General features: G+C 41.9%; 1 protein-coding gene across 1 annotated transcript; it reads right to left on the bottom strand.

Annotated features, from left to right (window-relative positions):
- Window positions 1-888: 888 nt before the first annotated feature.
- On the bottom strand, window positions 889-11107 carry ntpcr (nucleoside-triphosphatase, cancer-related). The gene is made up of 5 exons (XM_085996658.1): window positions 10983-11107; window positions 2128-2290; window positions 1925-2030; window positions 1455-1664; window positions 889-1207 (listed from the first exon to the last, which is right to left on the bottom strand). The coding sequence occupies exons 1-5, from the start codon at window positions 11014-11016 to the stop codon at window positions 1127-1129; spliced, it is 594 nt and encodes a 197-aa protein (XP_085852784.1). The 5' UTR covers window positions 11017-11107; the 3' UTR covers window positions 889-1126.
- Between the last annotated feature and the right edge of the window lie 2202 nt (window positions 11108-13309).

Below are 13309 nucleotides of genomic sequence, written 5' to 3' on the forward strand. Positions count from 1 at the left end.
GGCAGGCCCAACACCATCACTCTTTGGAGTAGTGACATAGCCAATCCCATGGTATGTTGGTGTTGGGTGCAGTTCAGGGAATGTAAATTATTACACTACACGAGCAATCTATCTTTGTATTGAATTTAGTGCTTACTAACAATAAGGTAATTGCCAAAACAACAGAAATCTATAGAAAACTCTCAGTGGCTGCAAGGTACTGCATTTGCCACTAAATATAAAAAACAAAGGTAATAGTGGAGATTTGGAACTTTATTAAATATTAATATTTTTAGAACGCTTGAATGGACTGACTTCTTTTGGTTCACTCTTGACTCTGTTGCATGATTATCTGAGTTTTAATTGATTAACAGCAGAGCAGCATCAACAAAGAATGCAGTAGTGATGACTAACAATGTATTAGAAGTTTACTTTAATTTGCAGGCAGGCCAGGGGGTATTTTGATTAATAACACAAGCCATTTCCTGGAATTTACTAACATGGGCAGGAGTGGATGCCAGCAGCTAGTTTCAAAGAGTACAGAATTCAAACAGCAGCGGTACCTCTCTCTTTTTTGTTTTGTCATTTTAAAGTTTGGAATAGAATGAATTTCACTAACAAAACAAAAATCGAGTTCCTCAGGAAATGCAGAAAAGCTGTGTGGTAAGCTTGGTGATTAGCACTATTTCAAACGTTCTCACATATTTAAAACATCTGCATTTCAAATCAGTTCACTTTGAAGGACAAGTAAGATTTCCCACGATTGTTCTCAACAAACTTTCAGATCACTCGACTGTTGCTTCCATGTACTGTAGTTCATACAGATTGATCACCAAAACAAATGAGTACATAGTCCTGTCAGGATTCAACCACTACCTTAAAGAATGTTCATAAATTGGGAGAAAAGTATGAATGCAAATAACCACTTTTATTACAAGAACAAAATATTACTTTAGTACACTGGAAGTTGGAAGAGCAACTTGAAGTACATTAAATCTTTAAGTATTATTGAAAGTTGTATTGAGGCAAAAATAAATCCAAAGCACAAAACAGAATATAAAGCCCAACCAGAAACCTGCAGTTTATGGAGCACATCCTTCCTGTAATTATCTACAATCTGAATCTCAGGTCCCTGAGGGTAATTCAATCAGTTTCCATTTAACTTTCTGCAGTCTTGCACTGCTGTGACAATTTCTTGTACAATACTGTTCCTATTATCCTTTGTAATCTGTAAAACAAATATCATTATTTAATAGTTAATATTCATGTTGTTACACTCGAGGCTATCTCAAATCTAGGGAATACTGGAGGAAGGTATGGTGAAAGTCCTTATTCAAGATTATTTAGTAGTTGTGTGCTCAAGTGCTGCGGTATATTTCTGTAAACATTTCTAAATATTTTACTATTTGATAATGCTTTGTAGTATAAATTCACAGTGCCTGCTCAAGTTCAAATGTCAATATTCAGGTTCTTACATTAAAGATTTTAACATCCCTTCTGCTTCTGATTTCTTCCACAAGTCCTAAAGGTTTTCCCTTAGGGACAGGAATAGTCCCAAGTATAGTGGCACCAGTTCCGTCTAGGATTTGTCGTACAGCCTGGATAAAAGGTTCACTAAAGAGCTCCATCTTTCCTATCTCATCTATCACGTACACCTTTTTCTCCATGTCATCGCCGCCATTAACCTACAAGAGTTACAGGAGAGAAACAAATTGAGAGTACTACCCTATTAACCTATTGATTTGTCTAATAGCATCATAAGGTTCATATTTCGGGACAGCATTTTCTCAACTATCACAACCGGTCATTAATTTCTTCTACTTAAATTTGAATCTCCATAATTAGAGCAAGTCTCTTGTGTCAAATGGTCTACACCCACATAGTTACAACAGATGGAAAACAAATAGGACCAATGTATCTTTCGAGATCATAATTCGCCACCTACTTTTCTGAGAAGTGGCAGAGCCAGGCATTCAAATGATGGAAGATCCACTGCATACTGACCAACTCTGTATTCACGTCTCCCACTGTTCACAGTACCTGAATTATTGCTAGGGGGGCAGGAAAATATCATTTATTTAAAAAATACTAAACTTGTTATCTTGAAATAATATTTTAATAGGTTTGAGGAATGAAAACAATTTATACCTAGTTCTGGACAAAGTTCCTCGCTTACCAGACACCGTAACAACATCAAATCCTATTCGCCTTCCATTTTCTCTCACTTCCTCGGTGTAAAATCCATCAATGGGAACCCCAGAAGATTTCAACACATCTATGGCTTTGTGGATTAAGGTTGTTTTACCAACACCTAGTGAAATATGAAACAATTTCTTCAAGTGATAAGTAGGATTGACTAGTGTAACTACTAAAATAGAATAAATAATTAGTATTAACATGAAATAGACTAAAGAAAACCTTGTGGATTAAACTTTTAGTATACTCCCCATTCTTTAGGTTTCCCTCTCCCCAGGCAATATCCCCTGACCTAGAAAAGTGTCATGTAGCCAACGCCACTCTATAATTGAGTGTTTCCTTCTTTCTCAGGAACAGTGCCCCCCCCTGCACTCAGCACCTCCCTTGGTGACTCTGGTGATGTAAGGAATTCATCAAGTGAAAGCTCTTTTATTGAGAACACTGAATGTAATGTTGGCAGAGTTATTGCAACTTCTGGTTGGGGCTTTGAGCAACAGTGAAGAAAAACCTCTTGAATTACTAGCTAATTGTTTTACTGAAGAAAAATTACCTTTTTTTTTTAAACTGCAAAATTATTTTCACAGTCCACTCCATCATACATTGTAGGGTAAAATACTTCATTATCTGATCTTAAAACTCTATGGAAGATAGACTTTCATACAATTTCCATCACAAAGTAGCTTTAAAGGGAATGCTGCACTACAGTAATAACATTTCCTGTAAACTTCTGAGGACTGACATTCCCCTAATTAAAGCCCAAAAGTACACTAGTCCTTACACTTTATTACATACATCTATCTGCCACACTCTATAAAGCGAGCTGAAGCACTGACTGAATTACCAGTGGAACAAATGCGAAATGCAGGACTCAAGACTGCCGGTACTGTACTAATACAGCACCAAGTTACATTAGAAGTACAAAAAGATGCCTTTAAGATTTTAGCTATAGCTTTTATTGAAGTTTTGAATCTTGCTGTATACTTTGGTATTTATTGTATGTTGTGAAGAAACCCAGTACACCTTTAAATACCCAGCTGTTTATAGTCATTAGTACAACAGATCTATTCTTTGACTATGCTTTTGCTCGCTTGTCCCAATGTCTCCTTCTTTGACTTGGTGTAAATTTTTGTCTGATAACGCTCCTGTGAAGCGCTTTGGGACATTTTACTACATTAAAGGTGCTGTATAAATGACAGCTTAGTATCTTTTTCAAGATTTTGATCGAATTACTTCTTACACATTCACTAGCATACTACAGAAACAAGAGAAGCAATGTCAAATAATATGGATCAGTTGAGAGGGCAGACAGGGAACCTATTCACAGACCTCTGCCCATGTCACTCTGATCAGCTCACCACTCCATTTTTTCTACAACTACTTGCATATATATAGCACCTATAACACAGTAAAACATGTTACAGAAATAGGGAGTACCTGATACACCACGTCCTCCTAGCATGCTGGTTGTTATATGCAGACACTTCCAATGTAAGAGTGTAATTACTGTGTGACAGTTTTACTTAGGCAGTTTCCATTATAAATGTGGACACAGGAATTTATAACGGATATATGAAAATAAGGACAGAATGTTTAAAATGGGGACTGAATTACATCCACACTTCCTGGTCCAAATATCCCCCTCCTCCCTCCACCTGAATATTACATTTGATCTCAACGCCCCATGTGTATGTATATATTAGTATTTTTTTTTTTTTTTTTTTTTTTTAAAAAGTATGACATTTTCTGTTGCCACATGTTCCCAACTCAACCTACTGATATAATGGATGGTAACACCTCACCCAAACACACGCTTTCTCTCTCCCCCATTGGACTCTTCACAGGTGCAGACCAAAGCCTAGAACTAATGTTGGTAATATTAGCAAACTAACGCTTAACACGTATATGGCATTCCTTTGTATTTTAATTTTGGCCTTAACAGTTTAGTTTAAAAGTGCAACTGGGGGAAGATTGTGCATGCCTGCAACAAAACAATTTATGTGAACTGTCTCACTGTGTAAATGTAGCTAGCTCTTATCACAGGAGAACACTTGCCTTTTTGAAAACAGAGTGGTGAAAACAGAGATGGAAGAGAAAAAAATGTTTACCTGCAGAAATAATTCAGATTTCGTTCCCCCCACCCCCACCAATTTTCCAGGAAAGTAAAACTAACTCCCTTGGAGAAGGAAAGATAGGTATCACTGTACTCACAAACTCTTGCTCTCTACAGCTGGGATCCAGTGTTATAATTACAAAGACACCCTCAAATTTTCATTAGCCCGTATTTTCCGATCGCAGGCCTCCCTGAGGGCTCCCGGGACGCACACGCTTCCGCTCCTGGGCCTCACCAAACTTGAAGTGCGCAGGGCCCACGTATCCCAGGGGCGCATGTAGTTCGCAGCGTCCCTGCGATCACGTGGGCCATGGGGAGCCAATCACAGAAGGGAATCTCCCTTCATACATCTGACAGGAAGACCTGTCAAATAGATGAATGGAGATCAATGAAAAAATAGTAAAACTTTAAGTACATTTTTTAAATGACTTGAAATTACAATAAATTAAGTATTTTAAACAAAAATTTTATTTTTTGAAAAAAATTAAGTGTTTTACAGGGCTAAAAATAAACTTACAGGAAACTTCGCGATATCCGGCACCGACGGGACCGAGCTGCTGCCGATCTATGAAAACCTCCGAAAAGACCAGCGCTAATGTTGAAGGATACGGAGGTTTTCATCTCCGTATCTGACAACACTGTTGCTTAGCAACAGCTTGTAAACACTCGGCCCATACCTTGGAAGCATCTCTGAAGCTGTTGCTAAGCTACAGAGATGCTTTCCAGAGCCTGACTGTTAAAAAAATGCTAGGAGAAGAAAAAAAAACTAACCAAAACAGCTGCTGATTTCTGCCGTTAGATCGAGGTTTCCGGATAAACCAAAGTTTCCTGTACTTTTTTTTTTTTATAAAGTATTTTTAAATGATAAATCAGTTACTTTTTTCAACTCTTATCCTGGTAAGAATTGTAAGGGTTTTCTGCAGGCGGAGGGTCTCCAGAAAGTTGAACTATCCGCCCGCAGAGGCCCTTCTCCAGGGCAGCCGGACGATCTGTCAAGACCATTCTTGACAGATCGGAAATGCTGGTTTTCAGCACATGGGCTGTGCATGCCTCAAACCGGCATTTCCAATGTCCCTATGGGTGGGTACACAGCGCGTACCCAACCGTAGGAATCGGAATATCTGGGCCATTATATTTAAGTCTTATTATTTAAACTTCAATTTAAAACACTATCCTTGAATTGATTTGAAACAAAAATCCACCTGCAAATGGAACTCGAAAGACAAGTTTAAAAAAAAAGAATGGAGAGAACCATTTTTATTCAAAGTGCTGCTCTATTGTATATTGAAAAAAAGTTATAATTTTAAAATGTCATATTTCTCACCCTGCAGAGACTCATTGTGATTGATTCCCTTGTCTCTAGGTCACTCCAATGACATATATGCTTTCAGGAACAAGGTTTCCCAGGATTTGGTCCAGAGTCACAGCCCCATTCCAGTTACTGGAGCCACTTAGGGCTGGTCGCTGTCAGTGATATCACTGACACAGCAAAGACCATTCCCCTCCCTGGGGTTATAAGGGAGGCACTTGATTGTGTCCCTGTAGAGCTGGGCTTGTCTCGACCTCTGTTCCTAATGGCCTACTTCACAATAAGAGGCTAACAACAAGGAGATGTGAAATGGTGGCTCTCTGGTGACGATCATACAACTGTACTGGATTTTTTTTGGGGGGGGGTGGGGGAGGGGTAAAAAGCTGATTATTTCTTAATTAATCTTTCAATAAGATCACTGGATTCATTATTCAAATGAAGTACTTTGGAAATGTGGTCACTGTTGTAATTTGGAGAAACGCAGCAGCCAACATACGCACAGCATGATCCCACAAAGAGCAATGGGGGGAGGGAGGGTGACCGCATCATTACCTCTAGTGTCCCCCAAGGATCTATCCTTGGCCCCCCTCCTACTTTATTCATAATATGATAGAATTCTTCATTAAGATGGAGAGTGAAGTAGTTGACTCAGAGACTATAGGGTCCTGAATTTAAATAAAGGAGACTACGATGGTATGAGGCACGAGTTGGGTAGGATTGATTGGGGAATGTCACTCAAAGGGTTGACGGTGGATAGGCAATGGCAAACATTCAAAGATCGCATGGATGAACTACAGAATTTGTTCATCCCATGTTTGGCATAAAAATATACAAAAAAGGTGACTCAACCGTGGCTAACAAGGGAAATTAGGGATAGCATAAGATCCAAGGAGAGGACATATAAATTGGCCAGAAAAAGCAGTAAACCTGAGGATTGGGAGCTATTTAGGATTCAACAAAGGAGGACAAAGGGATTAATTAAAAAGTGGAAAATAGATTATGAGAGTAAGCTTTCAGGGAACATAAAAACTGACTGTAAAAGCTTTTATAGATATGTGAAGAGAAAAAGATTGGTGAAGTCAAGCATAGGTCCCTTGCAGTCAGAATCAGGGGAATTCATAATGGGGAACAAAGAAATGGCAGACCAATTAAATACATACTTTAATTCTGTCTTCACAAAGGAGGACACAAATAACCTCCCAGAGATGTCAGGGAACATAGGGTCTAATGAGAGGGAGGAACTGAAAGAAATCAGTATTTGTAGGGAAATGGTGTTGGGGAAATTGACGGGATTGAAGGCCGATAAATCCCCAGGGCCTGATAATCTACATCCTAGGGTACTTAAGAAAGTGGCCCTAGAAATAGTAGATGCATTGCTGGTCATCTTCCAATATTCGATAGACTCTGGAACAGTACCCATGGATTGGAGGGTAGCTAATGTTACCCCACTATTCAAAAAAGGTGGTAGAGAAAAAACGGGAAATTATACACCGGTAAGCCTGACATCGGTAGTGGGGAAAATGCTAGAGTCCATTATAAAAGATGTAATAGCAGAGCACTTGGAAAACAGTGACAGGATCGGACAAAGTCAACATGGATTTACAAAAGGTAAATCGTGCTTGACTAATCTACTGGAATTTTTTGAGGATGTAACTGGTAAAATAGATAAGGGAGAACCAGTGGATGTGGTGTATTTGGACTTTCAGAAGGCTTTCGATAAGGTCCCGCATAAGAGATTAGCGTGTAAAGTTAAGGCACATGGGATCGGGGGCAAGGTACTGTCTTGGAGAGAGAACTGGTTGGCAGAGAGAAAGCAAAGAGTTGGAATAAACGGGTCTTTTTCCGAGTGGCAGGCAGTGACTAGTGGGGTACCGCAGGGATCGGTCCTTGGACCCCAGCTATTCACAATATATATTAATGATCTAGACGAGGGAACTGGATGTAAGTTTGCAGACGACACAAAGCTGGGTGGACGTGTGTGCTGTGAGGAGGATGCCGAGAAACTCCAGGATGATTTGGACAGGTTGGGTGATTGGGCAGAAGCATGGCAGATGCAATATAGTGGATAAATGCGAGGTTATCCACTTTGGTGTCAAAAACAGGAAGGCAGATTATCTGAATGGCAATAGATTGGGAGAAGGGGAAGTGCAATGAGACCTGGGTGTCCTTGTGCACCAGTCGCTGAAGGCAAGCATGCAGGTGCAGCAGGCGGTTAAGAAGGCAAATGGTATGTTGGCCTTCGTAGCGAGAGGGTTTGAGTACAGGAACAAGGATGTCTTGCTGCAGTTGTACAGGGCCTTGGTGAGACCACATTTTGAGTATTGTGAGCAGTTTTGGTCGCCTTATCTGAGGAAGGATGTTCGCTGCACTCCCTCCATGGCAAGATGATTCACCAGGCTGATACCTGGGATGGCAGGAATGATGTATGAGGAGAGATTGGGTCGATTGGGCTTATACTCGCTGGAGTTTAGAAGAACAAGAGGGGATCTCATTGAAACTTATAAAATTCTAACAGGACTAGACAGACTAGATGCAGGAAGGCTGTTCCCGATGGCGGGGGAGTCCAGAACCAGGGGTCACAGTCTAAGGATAAGGGGTAAGCCATTTAGGACAGAGATGAGGAGGAATTTCTTCACCCAGTGAGTGGTGAACCTGTGGAATTCTCTACCACAGAAGGCAGTAGAGGCCAATTCATTAAATATATTTAAGAAGGAGTTAGATATATTTCTTAAGGCTAAAGGGATCAAGGGATATGGGGAGAAAGCAGGGACAGGGTACTGAATTTGGATGATCAGCCATGATCTCATTGAATGGCGGAGCAGGCTCGAGGGGCCGAATAGCCTACTCCTGCTCCTATCTTCTATGTTTCTATGTTTACTTCTCATCTACATGTTGCCCCTTGACGACATCATCCGAAAACACAGCGTCAGTTTCCACATGTAGGCTGACGACACCTAGCTCTACCTCACTACCACGTCTCTCAGTCCCGCCACTGTCTCTAAATTGTCAGACTGCTTGTCCGACATCCAGACATTCGGTCCTCGCCACAAACTCCGTTCCCTAGCCACCGAATCCATCCCTCTCCCCGGCTGAGGCTGAACCAACCTTGGTGTCATATTTGACCCCGAAATGAGCTTCCGACCACATATCTGTGCCATCACTAAGACCACCTATTTCCACCTCAGGAACATCACCCCACTCCACCCCTGCCTCAGCTCATCCGCTGCTGAAACCCTCATCCATGCCTTTGTTAGCTCTAGACTTGACTATTCCAACTCACTCCTGGCTGGCCTCCCACTTTCTACCCTATGTAAACTTGAGGTCATTCAAAACTCGGCTGCCCGTGTCCTAACTCGCACCAAGTCCCATTCACCCGTCACCCCTGGGCTCGCTGACCTACACTGGCTCCTGGTCGAGCAATGCCGCGATTTCAAAATTCTCATCCTGGTTTTCAAATCCCTCCATGGCCTCGCCCCCTCCCTATCTCTGTAATTTCCTCCAGCCCTACAAACCTCCATGATATCTGCGCTCCTCTAATTCTGCCCTCTTGAGCATCCCTGATTATAATGGCTCAACCATTGATGGCCGTGCCTTCTGTTGCCTAGGCCTGAAGCTCGAATTCCCTCCCTAAATCTCTCCACCTCTCTTTCGTCCTTTAAGACGCTCCTTAAAACCACCCTCTTTGATTGAGGACAGAATCTATTTGGTCAGAGTTGAGAAACAATAAAGGTGCCATTACACTACTAGGTGTATTCAGTCAGTTTAACCTCGGTAGTGGGGAAGCTTTTAGAAACAATAATCCGGGACAAAATTAACAGTCACTTGGACAAGTATGGATTAATTAAGGAAAGCCAGCACGGATTTGTTAAAGGTAAATCACGCTTAACTAACTTGATTGAGTTTTTTGATGAGGAACAGAGACGGTTGATGAAGGCAATGCGGTTAATGTGGTGTACATGGACTTGCAAAACGCGTTTAATAAAGTGCCTCATAATAGGCTTGCCAGCAAAGTTGAAGCCCATGGAACAAATGGAACAGTGGCAGCATGGATACGGAATTGGCTGCTAGGAAACAGAGTAGTGGTGAACGGTTGTTTTTCAGACTGGAGGAAGGTACACAGTGGTGTTCCCCAGGGGTCGGTACTAGGACCACTGCTTTTCTTGATATATATTAATGACTTAGACTTGGGTGTACAGGGCACAATTTCAAAATGTGCAAATGACACAAAACTTGGAAGTATAGTGAACAGTGAGGAGGATAATGATAGACTTCAAGAAGATATAGACAGGCTGGTGGAATGGGCGGACATGTGGCAGATGAAATTTAACACAGAAAAGTGCGAAGTGACACATTTTGGTAGGAAGAATGAGGAGAGACAATATAAACAGATGTGTACAATTCTAAAGGGGGTTCATGAACAGAGAGACCTGGGAGCATATGTGCACAAATCGTTGAAGGTGGCAGGGCAGGTTGAGAAAGCGGTTAAAAAAGCATACAGGATCCTGGGCTTCATAAAATAGAGGCACAGAGTACAAAAGCAAGGAAGTTATGATGGACCTTTATAAAACACTGATCCGACCTCAACTGGAGTAGTGTGTCCAATTCTGGGCACCACACTGGAAAATTTGTGAAGGCTTTAGAGAGAGTGCAGCAAAGAATGGTTACAAGAATGGTTCGAGGGATGAGGGACTTCAGTTACATAGATAGACTGAAGAAGCTGGGGTTGTTCTCCTTAGAGCAGAGAAGGTTGAGAGGAGATTTGATAGAGGTGTTCAAAATCATGAGGGGTCTAGACAGCGTAGAGAGAAACTGTTCCCATTGGCGGAAGGGTCGAGAACCAGAGGACACAGATTTAAGGTGATTGGCAGAAGAACCAAAGGCAATATGATGAAAAACTTTTTTACACAGCGAGTAGTTAGGATCTGGAATGCACTGCCTGAAAGGGTGGTGGAGGCAGATTCAATCGTGGCTTTCAAAAGGGAATTGGATAAGTACCTGAAGGAAAAAACTTTGCAGGGCTACGGGGAAAGAGCAGGGGAGTGGGACTAGCTGAAGTGCTTTTGCAGAGAGCTGGCACGGGCCAAATGGCCTCCTGTGCTGTAACCATTCTATGATTCTAAGATTTTACTTATGTGGCTGAGTGTTAAATTTTGTTTGCAACACTGCTGTGAAGCACCTTGGGACGTTTTACTACGTTAAAGGCCCTATATAAATACAAGTTGTTGTTATTGAGAGGGAGGGGTGGCGGGTGCAAAAGGTCCCGATTGGGGACCACGTTCCCGGTTACAGCCCACAGGCTTTCCTCGGGCCCGGTTAGGTAACCATTTGCGCCGTTGCTTTAATTTCTCTCTCACTCCGATACCAATAAATAAACCTTGGCTGACGTACCTGGCGGGCCCGTCAAGAAAATGTGTCGCCGCATCTCCCTGAGACACCGGCTGGAAACCCAGTGCGCCTGACCACGGGCACCCGCAGCGCGCCGTCACCTGACCCACCGGGCGCGTACAGCGTGCCGTCACCTGACCCCCCCGGGCGCGCGCCGGCACCTGACCCCTCGGGCACCCGCTAACGGTTGGGAGTCCGCGTGCGCTGCTGAGGCCGCCATGTCAGTGGGAGCCAACAATAAAAACCCCAAGCCTTTACTTTTTTACTTGCAAGTTGCCAGCCTTCTTCGCACTCATGACTCAAGTCTGTGTGTTCCCATGAACCCCCAGGGGACTCCTTTACATCAATAACTGTAACATTTTCGTACTGAATTATCATTGGCCCGCAGGCATCTGTAAGGAATAGCTATTATATTCACGTGATCACATGCTGAGTTGTCATTGGCCTGCAGGCATCTGTAAGGACTACTATTGTTTGGAAGACCCAGGCTAAGGGTCCTAATGCCAGGCTTTTCCCCACTGGTACTGCTATGAGTAAGATCAGACCTGATGCTTAACAAAAGAGTTAAACTGTAATACTCCGTTGTCCTGCAATATATTAGTTTTGTACAAAGTGTGCAAAACAAGACAATAACCCGGCCTCAAAAAGTCAATGCAAATGGGTGGCAGTTGTAGCTGATACCAAACTAGGAGGAGCCATTGGGATGGGGAGAGGCAGCATGAGCTGGACAAAGTGTGTGGGTGGGCAAGGCACTGGCTGATGGCATTTAATGCTGGCAAGTGTAAAGTGCTGCAAGTTGCAGGGAAAATGGGTGACATATGTATGGATGGTGTTGAACTAGCTAAGGATGAAGCCAAAAGAGACCCAGGATTTGACACCAAACATGTCCAACCAATGCAGCACAGCAATCAGCAAAGGTTGAACTACACATAGCCAAAACAGGAAGCCATGTTCAAAGCCTACAGCACTGTGATCAGACTGCACTTTGAGTACTATGTCCACTTCTGGTTAAGAAGACACAAGGGAGACATTGAAATACTGGAGGCAGTGCAGAGAGGAGGCACAAACCTCAGGAAGGATATATTGGCCTTGAAGAGGGTTCAGCACAGATTCACCAGACTGATTTTGACTAGGCCAAATTATAAATTCAAGGCTTCTTGTTTCTTCAGCCCTAAAAAGCTGGATTTAAATTGGAAAAGAACAGTCAGTGTTTCTTTTATCAAGGGAGAGCATTCTGTGTTATGTCTTGCTAGACTGTTCAAATTAAATTCTTGGAGCATTTTGGTATTAAATCATTTATACCCACAAAGTATAAACTGATACTGTTGCTAGCCATATGGTCTTTGAAGACTGATGTTATAGTGAATTCATAAAGAAGCTTAATAGTATTTGTGTTAACATTTTTAAATGACAAAAATATAGCTGTAATATATTTGCTTCGTATTATACATACAACTCCTGTTCAAATAAGGTCTTATTGTAAATAGCTCTTAGCTTTACATTGTCTTCAGCATGTGTACTTTTTGCTGTTCCTCACAGCAACAACTATGCAGCAGTGACAGGCGAAGCCTCGTAAGGAAAGGAGTTCCTTATTCATTTCAATATAATACTCCAAGATAAGTTCATTGGTACTGAAAGTGAATTAAAACATTAAATAAAAACTATTCTGCCCTGTAAAAACTTAATGTTCTCACCCAGAGTAGGGCATACCCTAAAGGTTTTAAAAAATAAAGAATTGAAAATGTTCCTTTTCTCCTCTCCTCCCCGCACCCCTTCAATCTGTTTCACTATCTCGTCCTAACTGTTCACAGGACATTAGAGGCAGCACCTTAGGTTGATAAGGCTGTAAAAATGTTAATGGGATTCTAGGTTTTAACACGAGGTATAGAATATAATAGGAAAAGTGACAAGCCTATATAAACCCTTAATAAGGCCTCAGTTAGAGTACTGTGTGTAGTATTGAGCTCCACACAATAGGAAGGATATTGAGGCCTTAGATAGGGTACAGTGTAGATTCACTAGGATGCTGCCTGGTATGAGGAAATACAAATACAAAGAAAGATTTTAAAAATTGGGGCTTTTTTCATTAGAGCAACGCGGACAACAATAAGAACATAAGAAATAGGAGCAGGAGTAGGCCATTTGGCCCTTCGGCCCTTCGAGCCTGCTCCGCCATTCAATAACATCATAGCTGATCTTCTACCTCTTTACTCAAAGAGTGGTGAGAATGTGGAACTCGCTACCACAGGGAGTGGTTGAAGCGAATAGTATAGATGCATTTAAGTGGAGGTTAGACAAGCATATGAGGGAAAAGAGAATAAAGGGTTATG

Source organism: Somniosus microcephalus, chromosome 9 (assembly GCF_052327205.1).
Source record: "Somniosus microcephalus isolate GS21.2 chromosome 9, FLI_Smic_1.0, whole genome shotgun sequence".
NCBI classification, from domain to species: Eukaryota; Metazoa; Chordata; class Chondrichthyes; order Squaliformes; family Somniosidae; genus Somniosus; species Somniosus microcephalus.

Coding starts and splice junctions, on each gene's coding strand:
- ntpcr (XM_085996658.1), bottom strand. CDS start 11,016: ATGCGGCGACACATTTTCTTGACGGGCCCGCCAG. Junction 2,291..10,982: donor TTTCTTGACGGGCCCGCCAG/GTACGTCAGCCA, acceptor ATATTTCACTAG/GTGTTGGTAAAACAACCTTA. Junction 1,665..1,924: donor CTCTGCCACTTCTCAGAAAA/GTAGGTGGCGAA, acceptor TAACTCTTGTAG/GTTAATGGCGGCGATGACAT.